Here is a 23,763-nt window from a genome sequence, read left to right as displayed (position 1 = left end):
CAATTGTAGTTTTAGATTTATTTACACATTTGAATTTTGTGGTGTCAAATATCTCACCTATTTACAATAATCTTCACTGGAGTATGAAAACTGTACAATAAAACAAGGAGTGTGTAGAAAACAAACCAAGAATTAATGATACAATTTACATTTTTCATCAAGATACATCACCAAATCGAAAAATGTTTAGAGACCCAATATTTACAATTTTAGGGGTAAAATCCACGATAAACTTTCTGTCAAGTTATTAAACCGAAATAAAGCACAAAAATGACTCAGATTTGATTATTATACCACACATTCTTGTTCCTCAACTGGCAAATGTCAGTTCATTGTAGAAAATGTACATTAAGCACACAAATGTCTGAATGCATTGTTCACATCGAGCTTGTGGGCTCTACTGTCACACTGACAAGAGTAAGATTTAGTTTTAAGATTAGGCTACATATTAGTGTTTTAAAAGAAGAACAATGGGATGTCGACTTCCAAAATGCAATAATGCTTCTGAATACCTTACACCTTACACACTAGATGCAGTATTTCTGCATTATTAACTGCATCTGACTTATTTTTAGAATTTCTATTGCACTTCATTATGGTCTTGTTCTACAAAACAAAACCATTAAAAAAAAAAACATCACATTTTTTAAAATCTCAGAACCTCTATTCTATTGTATAAATCTCAAGTGCATTGAACAGGCTCCAAATGCATCTCCTTCAAAACAAACTTTAGCATACAAAAAGAGTGAATGGTGTGTATGTCGCACAGTTGTTCAAATGCACCACATGAGTCCTCTCAATAAGGAGGAATATTTAAAAAAAGCCTGATGCTGGTATCTGGTACAGTACATGACTAAGCTGGTGGAATATTTTCTCATTAAAGGCTTATATCTTAATAAGTTTTGCTTCAGTAATACTGGCATGGTTACGAAGGAATCAAGTTTAGCTTTTTCTTCACATTGCATTGACTTCTTTGAACCCCAGCTGTATACAATCCGCTCTGCCAATCCATTCATTTGAGTAACATAATAGAAATATAAAATTGGAAAGAGTTCAAGAATTTCTCACTGAAGGACTGCTGCTTTTTTCCATTTCTTTATCCTTTATGAGGGCATTAAACACCTGATGAAGAGAAAAAGACAACGCATGTTACAAGGAACGCCACACAAATCACACACAGACAACTAAAACTCCCTGCAGGTGGAGCTATACTCGTCATCACGAAGGGTGAGTTTACCGAAAATATGAAAATCCTGTCATTTCCTCAAAACAACTTCACACAGATTCATTTTACTAGATATCTATTATTAGAGATTATGCAAAACGAGCAAAATGTAGCAGGGAGCATATTTGCATTTCTTTTCCCTCACAAAGAAATTTCCCTCCAGTGGTTGATGGCTGTAGCGGCTCGGACAGGAACTGACCTGGGTCCACTTCCTGTTGCAGCTGATCATCTGAGTGTTGGCGATGCAGCTGAAGAGGCGTTCGGGTGGCGTGTCCTCCGGGAGTCTGGTCAGGAACTGAGCGATGTGAATGAACTCCATCTGCAGGAGCACTTCCTCATAGAGCCGCAGGATCCCGAGTCCCGTGCGGAACAGGAACTCCTCCCCGTCTCTGCAGAACACGTCCCACACCCGACACGCCACATCTAACGGCAGGGACTTAGTGTAGAGGGTGAAGATCCTGGAAACAACGCATTCGGGAGTTTTGTTTAGCGTTCATGATCAGAAATATGACTCTGGATGGAAGGCAGCATCAGACTCTAGTCCTAAACAACACACACTTACAGAGATATGTATCGTCTACATCGTTGTTTTAAAGCAAACTCAGCAAACGTGATATTGATTTTAAGGCGAGACACTACAGGTGAATAGGGTAACATTTTTAACTAGCAGATATCACCATGAAACTTTCCCAATTGATTACCTACATTAAGATGAGAAAAAAATTTATTACAAGTTTTCTGTAATTTAATGTTTAAATATGCAAATTAGGCAATATCTAATTAAATATGCGTATTATAAAATCTGAGTATTGGATAAAGCCAGGTTCAAAATTATTTTTTCATTGTGTTCACATATTAGATGGGGAAAAAATTACAGCGGGATTTATGGATATCTACTTTTGTTATCCTGTAAATCAGAATATACTGTCAATAGCCTTAAAAAATATATTTTTTGGAATAAAATGTTATATAAATCAGGCTAGGAATAATATATTTACAAATCCCTCGGTAAATATCTTCATAATATAACTAAGTACAAGACTGGAAAGTTTGGTGTATATAGGTGCTACTGAAGTGGAGATTTCGGACTTGGATTATGAGAGAAAAGTCATTTTGAGAAAACGGGCTTTAAAGATTTATCATCAGCCAATGAGATTGCGCATTCAGCCCTTTTACTTTCACGATTGGTTGCTGATAAAAAGGAAATGACCATATTTCATATTTCGAGAGAGAGAGCTTTCCAGCGGTGCATGTGATGACAGGGAGCAGACAGCGATCGCGGAGCAGCGTGTTAAGAACGCCAACTTTTGTTGAATTTATGAGAAATCTACAGACGCAAACAGACAAAGTGTAGTAAAATAAAGACCTAAATGTGTATTTCGGACTTTTTTTCACCACAAGTCTGAAAGAAGACATGTTATTGAAGACAAATATCCAAAAATCTCAAAATTGACCAGTAAAAAAAACACAATGTTTTTGCCTGCCGTGTCTCGCCTTAAACAAACAGTTAAAGGCACACTATGTAATTTTTCGCCACTAGAGGTCGCTTATTTAAAACGAAGGCGTAGCTTGATGACGCCGTGATTTCAGCTTTTATTATGCCGTCGACGACCTCTTCCGCTTCTTCCAGTCATATATGTGGGGTAACAGTTTAGATACATTTGAGTGTGTTGAAAGTTATGTTATAATGCGTTTGCTACTATGAGACACTTGTTACACACTGCAGTAAACTAGATCAATATTAGGTATGGTTAAATATGGTACTCGCAGTAAATCAAGAAAACGAGATTTAAACAAAAAGACTGTGTTGAGCTATATAACAATGATTAGTTTTCTGTCTATAAATGTATCCAAACAGTTGCTCACCTGTCCAATAAAACACATAATATATTAAAGTGTGTCTTTGGTGTTTCCATGGTTTCTAGTTTCGAGAGTTATGCGGGTATGATGTCATTGATAGGCGACGCACGGACACGGCCCAAGTCCTGGTTAAAACTGCTTATGTCTCTGGATTTAAACATTCTTAGAAACATTTAGGATAATGTAAGTACACAAATCAACAAAATATATAACATTGTTCTAGTGGTTTTTGGATATTTTAATTCAAAGATCTTACATAGTGTGCCTTTAAGTAAACAAGAAGTTAATATTGTGAGTTACATTTTAGACAATTCTGTCTTTTTTTGCTGTTCAAACAAAAATAGTTCCAAATAAAGACACAGCGACCTGTTGTGCGTCTCTGAGTAACACAGTGGTGTTTCACTACTGAATAAATCAGCATTCAGTTTAATGAATCAATGATTCAATGATCCATTCAGTCACTGCACTGAAAGGTAAAATGCTAAATTGGCAAAATGCTAAATTATTCTGTTTTATTATTCTAATTGAATGTATTAATTAAAAGCATGCATCATATTTTATGTCAAATTCTTACTTCTAATAATGTCAGAAAAAATTGCCCTTATAAAATGGCAAAAATGCCAATAAATTTGTCAATATCACACACCCCATCGCATTCTCAAACATACACATTTACACATCAAGCATAGTTTTTAGACTTATTTCAAATATCCAAGAATTGATTTCCTACATCAGAAGATTCTTCAAGGACTCACCAGTCTATCAGATACAGGTCAGGTGTGAGGTTGTAACTGTTGAAGTGATTGAAAAGCCTGGGGAGGTTTTCTTCAAAGAACACCTCAAACGCTGCAAAGTACTTCAGCATCTAATCAAAAAAGAGACACAAAATTCTAATTTATGTATGTGTGAAAACCCCCTTGACCAATCCACCCAAAACTAAACTCTACGGACATGAACAAGCTGCCGTTTGTGTTACAAAATAATGATGTCTTGTCCCTCAGTTTAAAGCCTTTAAAGGGCCCCTATTATGGATTTTTGAAAATGACCTTTCATGTAGTGTGTAACACAGCTCTAAGTGAATGAAAACATCCTGCAAAGTTTGAAATCTGAAAGTTCACCGTATATAAAGTTACTGTCTTTCAAAAGTAAGAGTCGACTCTGAGTCAAAAAAATCATTTTTTAAAAGTCATAAGCCGTTTCGTTGTGACGTCAAGAAGAAACATTAGCATATTGCGCGCGCAGACAACAGGGAAACTCGAACCTCAAACTGGCAGCTGATTCCTGTGGATGCTGGATAGCATCATGTCCAGAAGACCCCGTGCTCAATGTGAAGGTAAAGCCAGTTTTTTTATTATTTTTTTTTTTCACTGCCCAAGGACGAGCATGTGAAGAATCAGTGGTTAAAATTCATCTTTACCATGATATCACAGCAGTATAATCCTAAACTTTTGCTGTGTTCCCTTTATTTCACTGACGACTGCTTCTCAAATCTCGGAGTTCAATGCATGATTCGCAAACCGCTTGCTCTTGAAAGATGGTGTTCATATGGTAAAATCGACGTCATTGTTCGTTACTGTGTTTAGTTTACAGTATAGGAAGCCTCACAGGACAGCTGACGTTGTTATGGCAATGGGCGTTTTGGTTTTCGATGCGCACTGTACGCGGTAAACCAATCACCACAGACTGAGCTGTCTGGCCAATCAGAGCAGAGTAGCTTGCGGAAAGGCGGGATTTAGAGAGATTTATTCATCTGACGAGTCGTTTGAGAATCATTGAAAATGTGGTGATGTGCAAATGTATTTTATGAGAAAATAAAACAGCTTTTTGACCTTTGATGCATGTAAACATGCTGTAGGAGACTCCAAAACAACATTAGGAAACTTTAAAATAGCATAATAGGGGCACTTTAAAGCAAAAACTCAGCTAAAAAGATGCTGTCGACTTGGCTTGTTTTGAACCAAGAACATTCCTTCACAACACAATGTAAATAATCAATATTAAACGTTGCAGTACCAGCTCGTGGTCCACTCTGAAGAAGGCCATCTGACAGGGCTTGTTGAGGAGATTGGCGAAGGCGATGAAAGCGTCGGCCTCCTCCAGGTTGAGAATCAGCACAGCAGCTATGAAGGACATACCCTGAACCTGCAGACAAAATAAAGTCATTTCACAGCCGTCTGATGGCTTTCATGAGGACGGGCTCTTTGAATGAAGCGCTGGATTGAACTCTAGCAACTCAGAATTCAATATACAACTATTTTATTACGTCACATATTCAGAAACGACTCAACGCCAACAACTCACTTACAGTCATAGTTTTGCACATCTACACTACTGATCAAACGTTTGGGGACAGTAAGAAAAAAAATCAGTAATTTTTGTTATTAATTAATAATTTCTATTCAGCAAGGATGTTTTAAATTGACCAAAGATTTCTTATGATTTGAAAGATTTTTATTTCATCAATCCTGTTTCATTCAACAAAGAATCCTGAAAAAATACATCACAGTTCTCCATAAAAATATAAAAAAATATAAATAAAAAATAAAATAATAATATATATATATATATATATATATATATATATATATATATATATATATATAAAAATTATATTATATTATATATATATAAAATTATATATATTTTTTTTTATACTTTTATGGAGAACTGTGGTGTATTTTTTATATATATTAAAAAAAAATTATGTTATATATATATATATATATACAGACACACACAAAAATCATTCTTGGTCAACCACTATTTATAATAAGAAATGTTTCTTGAGCAGCAAATCATCATATTAGAATGATTTCTGAAGGATCATGTGACACTGAAGACTGGAGTAATGATGCTGAAAATTCAGCTTTGATCACAGGAATAAATTACATTTTAAATAGTAATAATATTTCACAATATTACTGTTTTTACAGCATTTTCAATCAAATAAATGCAGCCATGGTGAGCATAAGAGACTTCTTTAAAAAAAACAACTCCTACCAACCCCAAACTTTTGAAGGATGTGTTTAAACAGAGCTGGTGTTTTTAACATGCAGACGAGAAGCAGCAGAGGAACACAAAAGATCTTTGTAAACATTGTGCTGGTGATCACTCACATATCCCACGTCAGGTCTGTAGCAGGTGTAAGCGCCCAACACGCTGTGCAGGAGATCATGGTACGGCCCACCCTAGCAGAAGACGGCCCAACATGAGTCACATTCATTCCTTACTGTAGTGCTGACTGTAGAGTTACAGTTCAACTGATACCATAACAACAGTGACAGGAAGAGTGCGAACAATACCTTCTGGAAGATGAAGAGCGATGGAAATGTGCGCGATATGTCCAGTTTGATCAGATCCAGACTGGACTCACGGTCGGCACTGTCCACTGTAACAAACACAACCACATAATGAAGGCCGACTTCAATACACGTCTAATATACTGTCATTTTATATTTTTCCAAATATATTTCAATATTATGTGAAAATATCATGTTATATCTCAAGAATTTCAATACGGTGAGAGATTTTGCGCAAATATTATTGAACTTACACTACCGGTTAAAAGTTTGGAACAATTACGATTTTTTTCTGCTCACCAAGACTGCATTTGTTTGATCGAAAATACAGTAAAAACAGAAATATTGTGAAATATTCTACAATTTAAAGCAACTGATTTCTATTTGAATATGTTTTAAAATTCATTCCTGTGATCAAAGCTGAATTTTCAGCATCATTACTCCAGTCTTCAGTGTCACATGATCCTTCAGAAATCATTCTAATAGGTTGACATTTCTTATTATTATCAATGTTGATTTTTTTTTTAATATAAAAGATATTAATACTTCAATGTTCCATTGAATTGGTCAAAAGTGAGACTAAAGACATTTGTAATGATATAGAAGATTTCGGTTTTCAAATAAATTCTGAAGTGTCTATTCATCAAAGAATCCTAAAAAAGTTTCCACAAAAATGTAAAGCAGCAAAAACTGCTTTTAACATTGATAAAAATAAGAAACATTGTTGATAATTGAGAAGCAATTAAGGCGTATTTTGAATGATTTCAAACGTTTGACTGGTAGTGTATATCTACAGTACATCGCTATCAGCCTGTGATTTCCTACAGTTATTCCTGGCCGTGGATAAACAGCCTCATCTGGTGTTTGTTAGTCCCAGAGGATCTGCTCAAGTGTACCGCTGGAGGCTAACAGCCTGGCTGTTGTGATGAGCGTCACATGTGAACGGGAGGATGTGTTTGTGTTCAAACTGTATGAAGAACCAGCTTTATTAAAAGATTTATTATGGAACATCAAATAAGGAAGCACTCAGGCTAATAAAACATCATTTTATAGTGTTCACAAGCTGGAAGGCAAAGTGGAAAACAAAAAAACACGAATTACCCGTTATTAGCGAGTCTGTGCTTGTAGCACAGGAAGGAAATAACCGCCGCTTCAATAAAATGAGGAGAAAGGCGACCGGGGAGAACTGGAAGTCAGACACTCGCATAGAGACACATACCACTGTTGCACTTCCTGACCAATGAATTTCCATGACTTTTCCAAGAACTTTCCAGTTTACGATTACTGAATAGGCATAGTGGACTCAAATTCAGATTGATTCGCTTATGAATCATTCAGACAGAGTTGATTCACTGAACCAATTGCTAAAAACCTTTAAAACTCTGACTGTTTCAATAATGAATTATTCAGACCGAATTTTGAATTAATTGCTAAGAAAACATTCAAATTCTGATTGATTCACTAATGAATCATGCAGACCAAATTGCTAATTAGTTCACCTGATTCACTGATTTAGCTCAAATTTTTGTCAGTTTGCAAGTACTGGATATAGAAAAGTGGATTGTTAAAATTAGAGCTGCACGATTAATCGTTAAAAGACAATGATCTAGATTCAAACACCCATGCGATCTCATTCCTAAGTGACAATAATTCGCCTGTGTCTATTAAACATTTGACAAAATCACACCAGAACATTCTGATCTGTGTTGGCATTGCCGCTGACCCAGAGAGAGCTGTTATCATGTACTGTATGAAACAGCTTCAAAACAGTCTTTTCAACCACACAGTATCAATATCTCTGTCTTACAATCATTCAAATCAGAACAGAAGTACTGGGATACAAGTTTATAGTTGGTGGCAAGTGACTGTTAGAAATGTAGATTTGTTCAAAAACGCTGATTCATCCAGTAATGAAACAAGTGAGTCATTGAATCATTCATTCAAACCGTTCTTTGTTTTTGTTTTTAAATATTCATTCTAATTAATAAAACATTTTTAAATAGAAAGCTGCAATTAACATTTTGTCTAGTAATTTACATGTTATTTTATTTAGTTGTCTATTCAGAATCTCTATAATAATAATAATAATAATCGTGCAGCTTTAGTTAAAACCCATTCAAATTCAGACTGATTCACTAATGATCAGGTTAAACCGATTCATTGAACGAATTTCATCAGTTTGTGATTACTGGATGAGCATAGTGGATTGCTAAAACCCATTAAAATTCAAACTGATTCACTAATGAATAACTGAGACCGATTTGTGTGATTAATTGTCTTAAGCCCTATTCGGACGGGATTAACTTTACAAGGGTAGATGGAGTAATGTAATTTTACCACAGGAAGTCTGTAATATTAATGGCCAATTCGCACGGGATAAGATATCTCAGTAAATCTAGCAGAAGTGGAGGGGGTAACTCGATTTACGCACTGCCGTCACCTTCCTGTCGTCATGTGTGTATTACGTTGCTTCCTGATATTACGTGCGCAAACACATTATAACCTATATTTTATTTATATATATAAAACAGTTCCGGTCGAACGATGTATTAATTAACTTCAGATTGGATTGTGTTGGTAATAGGCAGTTACTTAACGCTAAAAGATGTTTCGTTCTTTTTCTTTCTGATCTGAATGGTGTGAGGAAAACACTTGAGTTTTCCCACAGACTCGTCCCAGCGTCTAGAACGCAACTGAATGCTTTTTCAAGCGTCTCCATACTTGAAAAACCGCGGAAAACTACTTTTACCTGAGGTCATTTTTCCGGACCTTTTTACTGAAGGTAAAAGTCGCCGTAATCTTTACTGACATTGTCCGCAATGATTACTGAGATGGCACATTCGGACGGGACTAAAATCACAGAGAAGCTCTGGTAATTATTACTTTACCCCACCTCTCCATGTTAAACTAGTCCCGTCCGAATAGGGCTTTAGTCTTATTGAACTAGAGTTTGGTGTGTCTAAAATGCCTGAGGGACGAAAGACGTACCATCTGACTCCATCTCACTGCCTGTCTCTCTGAAGCTCTTCCAGCGCTCTTTGGCCCGCGAGAGAAAGATCTCGTACAAATCTGAGAGGAACAGAAAGGAACATAGAGCAGCTCAGTTTTAATCATAAAACCTTTAAAAAAGCAGAAGAAATGTCTGGTCTATATGTTAGCTTTAACTAAAACTTTAAAAGTCTAACTTTTAAAGAACCAGATTAAAGTTCTAAGTGCAGAAATCGTTCTCTTTAGGGAGTGTCAGAAAGAAACTCAGCCAAATTTCTTTAGAAATTTCTTTGTCATAAAGAAGGTTAAAAATCGCCTCAGGCGAACCTGAACTGTGCAGTTTTGCATTCATTCATGTGAATACTGCATAATGACATTCTTCAGACAGACTGTTTGCCCAAAAGGTCTAGCTAATCCTGGGCTTAACCGCATCTTCAAAGGTGACTCTTCAATGAAACATGAAAAGACAAAGTCAAAATAAAATAAAACCTGAGGTTATGTTCAGCTCATTCCCAATGGCCAGACTCCAGACTTTACCCCTCACATTGGGAGGAAGACCTTGCCACCACAGATCCTTCACACGCCGCAGGCCACGCCTGAAGAAAGAGAGCCGTGAATACAGCGTAATAAAATAATGCCTTCAAATGCTGCAGCTCTAGTTCTAGCAACCGAGCGAACGTGTTTATCATAGTTATAATTGCAGGTGGTGATGGTCTCACATGCTCTCCCAGTTGGGAAGGATTTCATTGTTCCAAACCACCATTGCGTTAGCGATGCTTTCCTCCTGTTTAAATCTTTCCTTCATCTGCTTTTTCTTCTTCTGAGCCTCCTTCAGTTCTGTGGACAACAGTTACATTAGTATCATATTCATATTCATATTCTTACAAAGTTTCCATTTCAAAATTCCAGACTCAAATTTTCCAAACCTTTCAAAATCATATTTAGCATAAATGGTTCATACAGCATTATTTTCAGCATTATATTTGCTATATAGTAAAATCATCTGTAAATATATATTTTTTTATTTGTTTTCACAAACTGATAATCTGCGGTAGCATCGGAATAAACCTAAAAAGCGTTATAACCTGCATATATTCACCTCTGACACATTGGTTTGATACTGTAAATGTGCACGATCACCAAACAACAAAGTACAGTGAATTAAATGATTGTTTGCTCCTTTATCTGTTAATGGTTTGAGTGGCAATGAAGTAATAAACATTCTATTAGTGAAGTTCAACAGAGACTTGCTTATCGCTATAAGACAAACAGTTTTGCTAAATAAAATGTGCGCCTTGAATTCATTAATTTGTGTTCGACAATCACTATATGATCTCTAAACTTTAGAAAATCTTAATTTTAGGTTTTAGAAAAGTGAATAGGGGCAATAGTCTGGAAACACAATTTCTTTTCCATATACTGTTTTCTTTTATCCATACTTATCCAGACCTGGAAACTACTCAAATCAAATTCCGTACTTTTCCAAACTGCGCAGGAAGCTTGTAAATGTAAGGCAGAGAGAACCAAAAGCAATCCCTGACTAAGTGAAATCACACATTTCTACATTTAATTTTTGGGAGCATTTGGGGAAAGATACGCTAGTGTGACATACGCTAGTTTTATGGGTGAATCTCTAGAAAACACGTTTAGGTCATATTTCACCCCAAATTATAAGAAAATGTACTCGTATAAAAAAGAATGCCTATTTTTTCATTATTTCAACATTATTTTATGGTAATTAAGCACATTTCCCCAACACAGTCATTACCGTAATCCATACAGACGTTTTATTATTTAAATATTTTTTTTGTAATTTCAATTATTGTCAAACTCCAATTTCTGTAAATTTAAACTTTTTACTATATTTAGGTGTTAATTATTTAAATCCCATAATCACAGTCAAAATGTATAAAAAAGTTCAATAATTCAAATTTAAATGTATTTTTTCATTACAGTAATGAGACAAACTTCTCAAACTTACACCTAAAATTTGGCACTGCAATGAGAATACTTCTCATTTGGATAAAAGCATCTGGTTTTGGGATGAAATATGATGCAGGCATGCTCTTGACATGTTTCATGAGATTCAGTTATAAACAGATACATTGATTAAACTTAACATGATTACCGAAAAACAAAAAAACAAATGGAAGTAAAATTTACTTTGAAACAATTTTCACTCAGAAATTGCTGGTAAATTTCACAAATAAATTAAAATTCAAATTAAATGTGAACATTTGAAGTAGAATGACTAAAATTGTAATTTTCTATGTCAAACATACTTTTTTGATACTTTTTTAAAAAAAAAAAAAATTTTTTTATAATGTGCAAAAGTACCTCTCTTCCTCGCCTCGGCCACCATTTCATCATACTCCTGACGGTGGCGCTGGGCTTCCTCCTCCGACTTAGCAGGGAGGTTCCTGAGGAAGGAAGCCAATGATTTCAGTTGTCACAACAAAATGGACAATTAAATGTTTCAAATACACAGTCTAGCAACCTGTTGTCACCATTGACATGTTTCAGAAAAAAAATTCACTTAGAAGTTTCTGGAAAATGCCTCATCGCTGGTTTATCTCATGGTTTGGCTGACACGCTCACATTTCGCTGGTCATTTATTCTTAATAAGGACTTGGGGACTGAAGAGACTTGCGTGGTGAAATACAACCCAGTGTCTGTTGCTAAGACTTATTTATAGCCCATTGTTTGGGAAAGATGAGCCTCTCAAGGTTTGCTAGGATATATGTAACGCAGGTCAATGTATCCTGAGCGCCTAACGTGACAAAGCATCTACCTTTACCGTTCAAACCTCGATGGACCTCAAAGACTCCCACAACTTAATATAACCGACCGTTGAATCAATGTCGTAACATATCTACTTAATTATTGACAGTACATTTCGAGTGTATTGCCAGAGGAGAACTGTTGTTGCTTGGTTTCTCCCAAGCCTTTTTTTTCTCCATTATCCAACATCAAATGGAGTTTGTTCTCATTACAGTTTCCTCTGGCTTGCACACTAAGGGACTAAAGATATTATACACTATATAAATTGTGTTGTAAGTATTATGCCACGACTATCTTTATTTAACTTCTCAATTAAACTGCTTAGGGGTGGGCGATATGATTGAAATCTCAAACCTGTCATTTTACAGTATGCATCATTTACCCGTGGCAGTGACACACATGACCACTAGGGCTGGGTAAAAAAATATTGATTTCTCGATTTTAATCGATTCTCATTTTTACGTACCGATATTGATTGTTAAATTGATTAGTCTATCCTGTTTTCAGTTGATAAATGAACGAAAATATATTTAAAAAAAAAACGTACATTTGCAACAGCTGATTAGGACAAAAAATTAATCTTATCATGGAAGAAATTGCTTTTATCTTTTGATTAAGTACGCAAGTAAGTATAAGTGCTGTACCTGGTTAGTTAACAGCTTTATGATGATACTCGCTCATTGATTGTTCATATCATAGCAAAATGTAAACTATATTAACGCCCAGATATAGTTTTAAAGCTGGATATATAGTGCATGCAACTCTGCATACATACTGTACAACTCACGTTAACCGAGTTACACTATACATCAAATCTCAACGGTGTGATTGTGTATATGTCGCAAAATGCACACTATTGCATTATAAAAAATTATATATTTTAAACCATTTAAAAAAAATGCAATATACAGTAAGTACGCAATAAGGTGCTATATTGGGAACATAGGTATGGCTAAAAAGATTTTTAATTGTTTTAAATTACAAACCACAGGTGGTTAGGACAAAAACATATCTTAACATGGAAGAAATAGCTTTTGTCTTGTGCGTGATACTCACGCGGGGCGGTCCTCTAATATGAGCGCCGTGGTGGACAATGGTTCGAATTCCAGGTTCTTCCGTCGGCCCTGAGAGGGCAGGGAGGGACTCTGGCTGGATTTAGACACCTTGGCTTCGTACTCCTGTGAGAAAACCAACAGGTCAAGTTCAAATGTGTGCGCCCACTGTGAGCTGAATGGAAGGAGTGTTATATGGTGTGAATGTGCTTGTGAGAGTTAAACATGAGAATATGGAGGCAGATGGCAGGCGTGTGAAGATCAAGGCAATGCTGAGGCTGGGGCCGGCATGGTGTGAAGCACTGGGTGTGATGCTTATGGCCATGGAGAGAAAGGTCGGGCATTTGAAAGTTGGGTGTTTGTTCATTTGAGGAAGCGTGAAGACACCAGAATGTTTCAAAGTCTCATGTTATTAAAAACTGTGTAAAAACCACAGCTTTCCTGAGAAGAGTCAGTTTGGCTGGTTTCTCTTCCTGTACCATCTACAGCACAAGTTCAACCCCATTCATCATCATTACTGACTGAACAGCAGCACAGATACTCTTTCTCGTCTGTCTGAGAAACTTCTACAGATGTCAATGGGCATATTGGGAATGGGGATCTTTTTCTAAGAAATATGGGTGATGAAAGAAACTAGTCAGAGAGGAGAGAATAGAGGATCAACTGGTGTTTATCATGCAATGTTCAACTGCTTGATATCAGAAGAAGAACATTTAGGCTTCATAATAAGAGCTGCATAATTACATATTCAGTAGGGATGCACCGATATGAACATTTAGGCCAATACCGATAATTCTTTATATTTAAAAGCTGATAACCAATATATTGGCCGATAAATTTAAATTCAAATATATATATAATTTTTGAGAGTCTGATTACAAAAACAAAACTCTCACCATTAAAATCCATGTCCCAAGCACACAATTATAATGTTCTCTTCTCATTATAGTTTTATGTGGCCTGCATGACAGACTTGTGCTGCACACTGCACAGTACTGTCCTTTTTTGAAGTGAATCCAATCATATTTCCAGTCATTCAAAACCATCATATTGAAACTGAAAGGTCTCAGCTGAAGGAAATAATCCATTATTTATCGGCTTTAATATATCGGCCCGATAACGATAACATTTAAAAATGGACAAATATCGCCCGATACCGATATGGTGGCCGATGTATCGTGCATCCCTAATATTCAGACTCAGAGATCAACAGTAAAGATTTTAATAGTAAAGATCTGAATCAGGAAAATAAAATGTAAAAAAATGTATATTCAAAAATATTTTCATCAAATGTAAAAAATTCTTTAATTTTTTTTGTTCTTTGTTTTTACTTAAAAAAAAAGGAAACATTACAAAATGTATTTATTTTGGTATTCTTCTAACATTCATACTGATGGTTAAAAAAAAAAGTTAGTGAGTTAGGTATCATGAACTAACAATAAACACATTTTTATAGCATTTATTAATGTATGTTCATTTATAAATAATATATTAGTTTAATACTGCAACCTTATATTTGCCTTATAAATATTGTTCATTGTTAACACATTTGTTCATAATACATCATTTAATATAATTTAAAATGTTAAAAGTAGTAGAATTAGTGATGTAAAAGTATTGTTCTTAGTTAGTTCATGTTAGCTGTAACAATAATTCACCCAAACTTTATATTCTGTCATCATTTGATCACCCTTAAGATTTCACACTGCTCTTTTCCATACAATAATCTATATTTAAAAGTATAAAATATTTTTCCACATGATACTGTATTGATATTCTCAAATAAAATAAAAAATCCTCAATTTTTGTCACATTTCACAAAGAAAGGAGACTGGTTGCCATTAAGAGCAAGACACATTGTGTTGTGTTGAGATGTGGCGTGCCAGATTAAACATCTTGAGACAAATCGAAACGCACCAACTGTGAATATGCAAATTAAATTTGAGAGCTACGTGAAGTACAGAAGCATGGTCTGTACATTACATAAAGCTAATTTACAACTTCACAAGTCGAATAATAGATCACACAAGTCTTATGGACTACTCTTTCTTTTCTTGGTCTCTGGTCACTGTATGCAAAAAGAGCAGCGTGAACGTTCTTCCAAATATCTTCTTTTGTGTACGAAAGAAAGAAGAAAAATCATACAGGTTTGGAATGACATGAGGGTCAGTAAATGTCAGTCAAGCAGGCATGTCACGTGACGTGAGAGTGGTTGAAATGGCCGATGGGAAGTGAAGGTGTACGGCTCAGTGCACAGAAGAGACGGTGAGAATAAAGGAGAGCTCATTTAGAAACCAAACATCATACCCCTGAACTTAAGAGATTGGGTGTAGATACAGATGTGAGATTCCCTGGGTTACCTTCCTGAAGAGAGAGCAAAATGACAGAAATACAGTAAAATAAACCAGATCCTGAGAACTGAGAAATAATGGCCCATGCTTCAAAACTGTGCTGACTGGCCTGGGTTCAGTTTAAAGAGGTAAAAGTGCGTTTGGAGTTTATGCTGACAGGATTTGGCAGAGCACAATAAGTCGTGACAGCAAGATCTGCTGTTTCCCGGATAGGCTTTATTCTGACTGGATCCAGTTTTCCTTTTTGTTTGTGTGAAGTTTAACTCAATAAACAGAAGGAGTCTGGCTGTTATGTGTAGAGAACCACGTGTGCGTGACTGAAGATAAGCAGGGCAGAGATAGTGCGAGGCAGTGCATTAAATAAAAACACAACATACACATATTGGATGTGCGTCGTACTCCCTAAAAACACGAGCTGACCTCTTCATGACCTTCACAGTCCCTCTCCTAAAAACACAGACACTAATATCCTGAAAGGTTTCGAGCTCCAAGCCAGCTGGACTCACAGCTGCAGAAAGGCTTCTACGGTTCCTACTCTCCCTTCCACCCAATCATATGACCAGAGCACATACAGACTTTTAGAGAACTTAGAGGTAGCATAGCATGTACTAAACTTTCCTAAACAGCAGAAGTGAAACCCGTACAAAGAGGTCTGGTGAGAAGACCGGAATTGTTTCTGGTTAGACATGCATGGCTGGCAGAGTTGTCTTCTGCCTTCTTGGAGAAGGCTTCATGTGAAACAAACTTAAATGCTTGTTTAAAGCCTTATTCTTATATACCTTGTTCCAGGGTCCAAAATTAACTTTTTTCCCCACAAAGTCAAGTGAACTGAGACAATTTACCAGCCATAAAGTGTTTTCTTATCATAACTGAATTTTTTAATTGCTCTTCTCAAAAAAACTATCCATTTTTTGTCTCCCTGACAACGGAATTATAGTAAAACTACATCTGTCACAGAGATACGTAACATATTGTGATTTTGTCCCCCATATGTTCGCTTAGGTGTGAGGAATATTCTCACAATGTCACCTAACAGAGTTTTGGAGACCAAAAAAAAAGTGAAAAAAGATACACTTCTGATAGACTTCTTTCCACTAAGGTCAAGTTTGTTCAGAAGATGTGAAAGCAGCAACAGATGTTTTGTTCATTATGGAGTTTGATTTGAATCATGGATGACTCTTAGGATGTCAGTGATATAGCAAGGTTCAGACTAATATTTGTACACTGTGACTTACACCGATGTAATGTTTCACTTCCTCACAAACAAATGCGTAACTGTTTTTGGATCATGCTCTTCTCATAAAAGTCTTCCATTATATATTAATGTGAAAAATATTTTAAAGGAAATAATGTATGGCATCCCTTGTGAAAAAGAAGTGTGCTTAACTGCACTGAATGTGCACTTCAAATCTTAAAAGTATATTTTAAAAACTTGCAAATAATATAATATTGATGAAATAAAGACCACTTAAGTGTACCACTTTCATTACTATGTTTCTGAACACTTTTATAAGTGTCATATCATAAGTACACTTTTAAAAAGTGCATTTGTCAAATTAAAAGTTTTACTTTAAAATACATTTTAAATCATTACATTTTAATAATTTTTTGTTGTGCCTGACACTTATTTTTAAGTGTTGACTAACATACTAAGGCACTAGTAATGTACTAGATTATAATTTTAACTGTAGTGTGTTATTTTATATTACATTTAAAGTTAATATATTTTAAATGAGTAAAATAAAACTTCAGCATTACAGCATTTTTTTAATATATATATATATATATATAAAATGCTGTAATGCTGAAGTTGTATTTTACTCATTTAAAATATATTAACTTTAAATGTAATATAAAATAACACACTATGTATATAATATATACATCATTTCAAAATTACTTAATTACTCAAAATTACTTATCCTACTTAAGTGATTTGGTTCGATCATCAGAAATCATTGGAGGTGAAAGCTATTAAATTTTGATGAAATATTGTAATTTTTTTCTTTAGAATAATATGCTCTGATAAAAAAATGTGCACATTAAGACAAGGGAAATTTATCAAGTGGATACATTCTGATTTCATGTACACTAGCAACAATATACAGCTATTTAAAAGATCTATAAAAGGTTTTATTCCATTCTGTCTCATGTTGCTCGATCTACTCTCAATATGAATGAGGTGTAAACAGACCTGCTGTATGGTTTTGGAGGCTTTGGGGGGACTTTCTCTCAGCGGGACCTTTCCAAAGAGTTTCCATCCTGGTGCACTCTGAGCCTCCCTCTGCTTTCTGGAGAACAGATTTCTGCCAAAGACATCATCACAGAGCATCTGTCAAAAACTGAAGACAATACACTGAAAACAAATGCAAGTGCCCAAGCCAGTTGTGGATGTGCTTTTTGTCTTCACAGCATGAAGATAAGCCTGATAGTACAGTCACTGACTGTGTGGCACTGGCACGTGACTTGAGAGGAATGCCACGACAGCCTGTGAACTGAGATAAAGCTCAAGCTTATTCATAAAGAATTATGCAAACAAGAAACATGATATTTAAAAAAAACGTTCCTCATTTTTGCAGGCGTTGCCAGAAGCAAAGCTGTTAAGACAGAGATCAGATCTAAGACAGCCGTAACAAGCATCGTAAGATGTGAGGAAATTCACAGTTTAAGCTTTCAATAAGATAGAATCCTTGTCCAAACCTTTTATGTGTTGAACAAAGGCATTCATATCTTGAAGAGAAGGGACAGTTTAATCCAGCTAAAAATAAACTATCATCAATTACTTACCCCATGTCATATTATTTACTTTGTTCCATGAAACACAAAAGAAAATGTTTAGCAGAATGTCCTAGCTGCACTTTTCCATGCAGTGAAAGTGGATGAAAAAGACTAGTGCTTCTTTGTCATTTTGGAGCTTGGGAATATACCATCACCATCCATTTTTGTTGTGTGGAAAAGAACAGCTTATAAACATTTCCTTTTGTATTTCATGGAATCAAGAAAATAATACAGAATTGGAATGACATGATTTTCAGTTTTGGGTAAAATATACCTTTAAATGAACAATCCCGTTTTACAAACTCATTCTGCAAAATAAAAATAGATCACTGCTAAATTATTCATATTTGCAATTATTATTAATAATGCAATCAACATGCAGAATAAAAACATAGAGAGGACCCCTGTAGATCCTCCAGACTGTAAAAATGTCAGATAATTTGACCTTTTTATGAAAAGGTATGATAAGTTCAGGTGGTAAAATGTCAATGTGACATTTAGAAATAATAATTAATGACATGTGTAGAAAATAGAAAATGCTTTTTACCTTGAAAAAATTATATAATTAAAATATATAATATAAAATTATATGTTAAAATATATACAGTACTGTGCAAAAGTCTTAGGAAAAACTGAGACAGACTAAATCCAGAAGAACTGCGGGAACGTCTCCGAGATGCTTGAAGAAACCTTCCTGCAAAGCTACAGTACTGGGAAAAGCACTGGCACTTGTGTTAAAATGCTGTAAAGTGAGAATGCTTTCAAAAATAAAATCACAAAGTGAATTTATTTATGATTTATCTTCTATTAACTAATTCAAATCAATATATGGTGTAACGACCCTTTGCGTTTAAAACGGCTCTTGTCCAGGTACACTTGCGCATAGTTTTTCAGGTAGCTTTGCAGGAAGGTTTCTTCAAGCGTCTCGGAGACGTTCCCGCAGTTCTTCTGGATTTAGTCTGTCTCAGTTTTTTCTGTTTCTTCATGTAATCACAGACGGACTCGATGATGGTGAGATCAGATCATACCGGCTGTTGTCAGACTCCTTGTGCATACACAAATCTCACTGGATTATTACAATTAATGGCAAAAAGAATGTTTGGAAATGTAAACTGATATTTCCTACTTATCTACTTAAATTTTTTTTTTCAAATTAACTCATATATCATCTTTAAAACAATCTAATTATCTTTCTGATAAGCTCGAAATAATATGCACCTCTGATTTTTGGTTCTCATATTTATCTATTTTCTAAACGGTATCTTAGCTAAAGCAAAATTGAGGAGCAATACCTGCTAAAGACCTCTGGGATGCCGTGTTTCCGTTGTTGGCTCAGAGTCAGGTCTGCGGCAGCAACACTCAACACACCAGGGATGTTGTCTGGGGCGCTCTGACGTCGGCTGATCTCATAAGTGTTCCGGGAATTCAGACTCACGTCCATGAACCTTAAGTCCTCAGGTCTATCTGATGTGGAAAAGGTCTCGTCATCATCTGGACTGAGAGGAGCAGAGTCAGCGTTGAAGACACAGCTAGAAGAAAACGTCCTGAGAGAGTGTTTTGGAGTTGACGGACCGGATGACGAGCACAGCTCTTCTTCATCACCGTGCGTTGACTTGAACACTGAATCCTGGGTATTTGAACAGCGGTCAGTCGATCCATCCCCAACTCCATCTTGAGGTACTTCAGAGAGTGACTGGTTTATCAGAGACGTAGAAGACACGGCACTGGAGTCTGCCGACAGTTCCCCGTTTGCCATCATATGGTCATCTTTAGAATTCAAGCAGCTTCTTGCAGGATGAGATGAATTTGGAAAGTCACGTTCAGTCACTTCATGTTCCTTGTGGTTCGCATGTCCATTTGGGAGCTTAGTGCCACATGGCTGGTTACTGGTCTGCTGCAGTACTTTATCACATGACTCTGGCACCTCATGGTCCTGGCTTCTCTGCGATTGGCCTTTCACTCTCTGCGATGTACCAGTATGAGAGAACATGCCTTGCATTATGTTCTCCTGCCTGTCTGTAACATCTGAGATGCGGGGAGGTGGTCTGCCTTCATCAGCACCCGCCCCTCCAGAGGAAGACGCCTCAACCATCAGCTTCACAGGTGAATCTACAGAACGCCCACTATGCTCGGAGATGACACTGCACTTCTGGACCCCACTGGGTGGATAACCTAGAATAAAACAAAATATACACAGTAAAACACTAGTTCAAGCGCTCTACCTAGCTAGCAGACAGCATTTTAGGATGTGATGGGCATGTTTGGAACGTTTCATTCAGTGTTTTTGGACATCATAGATAGTTTGGAATGTTTGATTCAGTATTTTAGACACTAAAGATGTATTTGGAACATCTGATCAAGGTGTTTTTGGAACAATTGGAACAATTAATTCACTGTTGGAACTATTGGAATTTTTGATTCACGATTTCGGGGCTCATACTGTGTAATCAAACTTCATAATCTCTGGAATATTCAGTATTTCGGACATCATAACATCATTTTTTATTTAACAACATAACATTTTAAAATGTTTGATTTGAACATTTGATTCAGTTTGTTTAACAACATTATCACGTTTAGAAAGTATGATTCAGTATTTTGGGGCATGACAAAACATTCAAATCAAGCATGCGTTTCAGTATTTTTGGGCACTGTTGAACTTGAATGTTCAAAGTGTTGGAAATATTGCGTTTGTAACGTTTGGTTCGAGCGTTCGATCCAGCAGCCTAGCGGAGCATTAGAATCAAGTTTGGAATGTTCGATGCAGTGTTTTGTTGCGTCATAATTCCATTTGGAACATTGTATTGGTACATCAGATTCAGAATTATTTTTTTATTTTTTTAACATCGTAACAGTTTGGAATGTATGAATTCAGCTTTGCTGAACATCATAATCACGTTTAGAATGCTCGATAGTATTTTGGGACATGATAGAACATTCCATCCGTGCATTCGATTCAGCTTACTTATGATTCGAGCGTTCGATCGATTCAGCAGCCTAGCTGAGCATCAGAATCAAGTTTTGGTTCAATATTTTGTGGCATGACAGGCGTGTCTGGATAAAAAATTTCGAATATTCCGAAGCCTAGAAATGCTGTCTAGGTAGACAGCTCAGTAATGTTTTAAGACACCGCCAATACTGCATTACTGTCAAAACGCACAATAAAGAAGAGACTGTACATACATACCCATCGACCGCAGCCCAATTCCTGATGGCAGAACGAATGACCTCTACTGTAGACCCCTTTTTAAACCACCCAATGAGGAATATTTTTTATCTCAGTTTGCTCTCATATAAAGGAAATATATCTGTACATGTCCATCCTCAGTCTTTTCCATCTCATTCAGAATCCTCTTGTGGATTGACAGCCAAAGCGCAGTAGTTCAGTGTTGGACTCCGCACTTTTTCCCCCATGACACCTTTTCAGACGGTCCTCCAACATATTAACAGGGTAAGTATTAACAGGATGCAAATAGCGTGAGTTAATAGACATGCCCGTTAAAACATTAAAGCTTTCCTGACTCAGACCGGTAGATGTTCGTATCCTGATCCGAAGCCATCTTGAAATTCCAATGACGTCATTTGATGATGTACTAACTGGAGACTCCACGCGCCCCCTGCTGGACATTCAATAACACACATTTAGATGACGCAGGCTACACATGAATATTATACTGTACAGTCAGACACAATACACACACACAGATAAATAATGGTTGCACAACTACATATTTATTTGTTGATCCCACATTAAATTGTGCTTCACAACTTTAGATTGCACACAACAGTCCACAGTCAATTTTCATTCGCCAAAAAATATTTAGGGAAGACTGGAATAATTGACATATTTCTCTCATATTTCTCATATTTATCTTGCATGCAAAAAGCCATTGTGAAACACAAAATTAATCATGAAGCAGCACAACTGTAAAAGCTAAAATACATAAATATCAAACAATTGTTTTGGCTAACAAATATTGTACTATTTTTTTATTATTATTATTATTATGCAAGTCCAATTTTAAAATATTTACAGTTTTTCTCAGTTTCTTTGGTACATTTCTTGAATCATTATTAAGATTTGCAAACCAGTAAGTGCATTTCTTCAAAAAAAATCGTACAAACAGCACCACACAATGGATTACCTGCAAAAGCCTGCAAGTTCAAAATCCTTAGTTCATCTCTCAAAACAGTATTTATGTCAATGAACATATCAGTGCCATCAGAATGACACATCCTTGTGTCATTGTTCACAAACAAGATAGTCAAAATGCTTAGTCTTGTTGTCAATATAACAGTGCACTCTGTTCATATTTTTTTAGATATAAACTATTTTGATGACAACCAAGACAGCAACATAGTTTCGGCCCAGATCCGGCCCACATCTGGTACGCGTTGAATCCACATGTACCAGATGTGGCACTGATCTGGGCCGACACTATGTTGCTTCTGGTATGGTATATATAAATTTAAACAGTAGAAATTTACACATGTGGAATTCTGATTGCAAAAGACTGGACAGGATTCACAGTTAAACTTTTAAAAGAACAATGTCATTGTGATAAAAAAGAAAAAGACAAGATTATATATACAGTATATATATATTTATTTATATATATATATATATATATATATACTTATAAATATACATATACACACACACACATACTGTAAATACACTGAACAAAATTATAAATGCAAAACTTTTGTTTTTGTCCCCATTTTTCATGAGCTGAACTCAAAGATCTAAGACTTTTCCTGTGTACACAAAAGGCCTATTTCTCTCAAATATTGTTCACAAATCTGTCTAAATCTGTGTTAGTGAGTACTTCTCATTTGCCGAGATAATCCATCCACCTCACAGGTGTGGCATATCAAGATGCTGATTAGACAGCATGATTATTGCACCGGTGTGCCTTAGGCTGGCCACAATAAAAGGCCACTCTAAAATGCGTTTATAATTTTTTTCAGTATATGTATGTGTGTGTATGTGTGTTACATTATGTCTCAATAAATGTAAAATGCAAGTGGACTACTGTAATATAGCATTCCAGAAAGTATACAGTATTACAGTATAGTGAACATTGTCTGATTACCTGTTCCATCTACAAACGTTTGAATTAAGGAAACAGTTGTTCTCCCAAGCATTGTTCTTCTCAACCATTGTAACATGGTCCACAATGGCCTTATTTCATCAGAAGCATGTTTACAATCTTGGCCTCTTCTACCTCTTCTATACTGTTCTTCCTCCTTACCATCCCACCACACATTCTTACTCCTCTTCTTATTCCCGATCATTGACCCTGTTTGTTTCCTAGTTGTTCTTCCATTGTCACACTGTAAAACCCAACAAGTTAACTCAACTCAAACCGATTGAGGAAACTGATTGCGGCAAACCATTTAAGTTTAAAAATAAATACATATGAGTA

At 35.9% G+C, this 23,763-nt stretch overlaps 1 protein-coding gene across 2 annotated transcripts; it reads right to left on the bottom strand.

Annotated features, from left to right (window-relative positions):
* Positions 1-3: 3 nt before the first annotated feature.
* Positions 4-21,914, bottom strand: tbc1d12b (TBC1 domain family, member 12b). 2 transcript variants are annotated; one of them, XM_084135231.1, is made up of 15 exons: positions 21,522-21,914; positions 19,627-20,506; positions 17,751-17,862; positions 15,513-15,569; positions 13,210-13,331; positions 11,710-11,792; positions 10,092-10,209; positions 9,862-9,968; positions 9,373-9,453; positions 6,388-6,473; positions 6,202-6,273; positions 5,099-5,227; positions 3,841-3,950; positions 1,425-1,683; positions 4-1,122 (listed from the first exon to the last, which is right to left on the bottom strand). In XM_084135231.1, the coding sequence occupies exons 1-15, from the start codon at positions 21,523-21,525 to the stop codon at positions 1,054-1,056; spliced, it is 2,289 nt and encodes a 762-aa protein (XP_083991357.1). In that variant the 5' UTR covers positions 21,526-21,914; the 3' UTR covers positions 4-1,053. The 2 variants fall into 2 exon arrangements, with proteins under 2 accessions (XP_083991357.1, XP_083991358.1); XM_084135232.1 differs by lacking the exon at positions 15,513-15,569.
* Positions 21,915-23,763: the final 1,849 nt, after the last annotated feature.

The sequence above is a fragment of the Abramis brama genome (assembly GCF_963993115.1).
Source record: "Abramis brama genome assembly, chromosome: 14".
In the NCBI taxonomy this organism is placed as follows: domain Eukaryota; kingdom Metazoa; phylum Chordata; class Actinopteri; order Cypriniformes; family Leuciscidae; genus Abramis; species Abramis brama.
Note: the sequence above shows the minus strand (reverse complement) of the source record. Positions and strands in the feature narration are given on the sequence as shown.

Bases quoted from the DNA above. Each gene is read 5' to 3' on its own strand.
- tbc1d12b (XM_084135231.1), bottom strand. The intron at 9,454-9,861 runs GTTTTATTTTAT...TGTTCCTCTCAG, and splicing joins TGAGCTGAACATAACCTCAG to ATTTGTACGAGATCTTTCTC. The intron at 5,228-6,201 runs GTGAGTGATCAC...TTTTGTCTGCAG, and splicing joins ACAGACCTGACGTGGGATAT to GTTCAGGGTATGTCCTTCAT.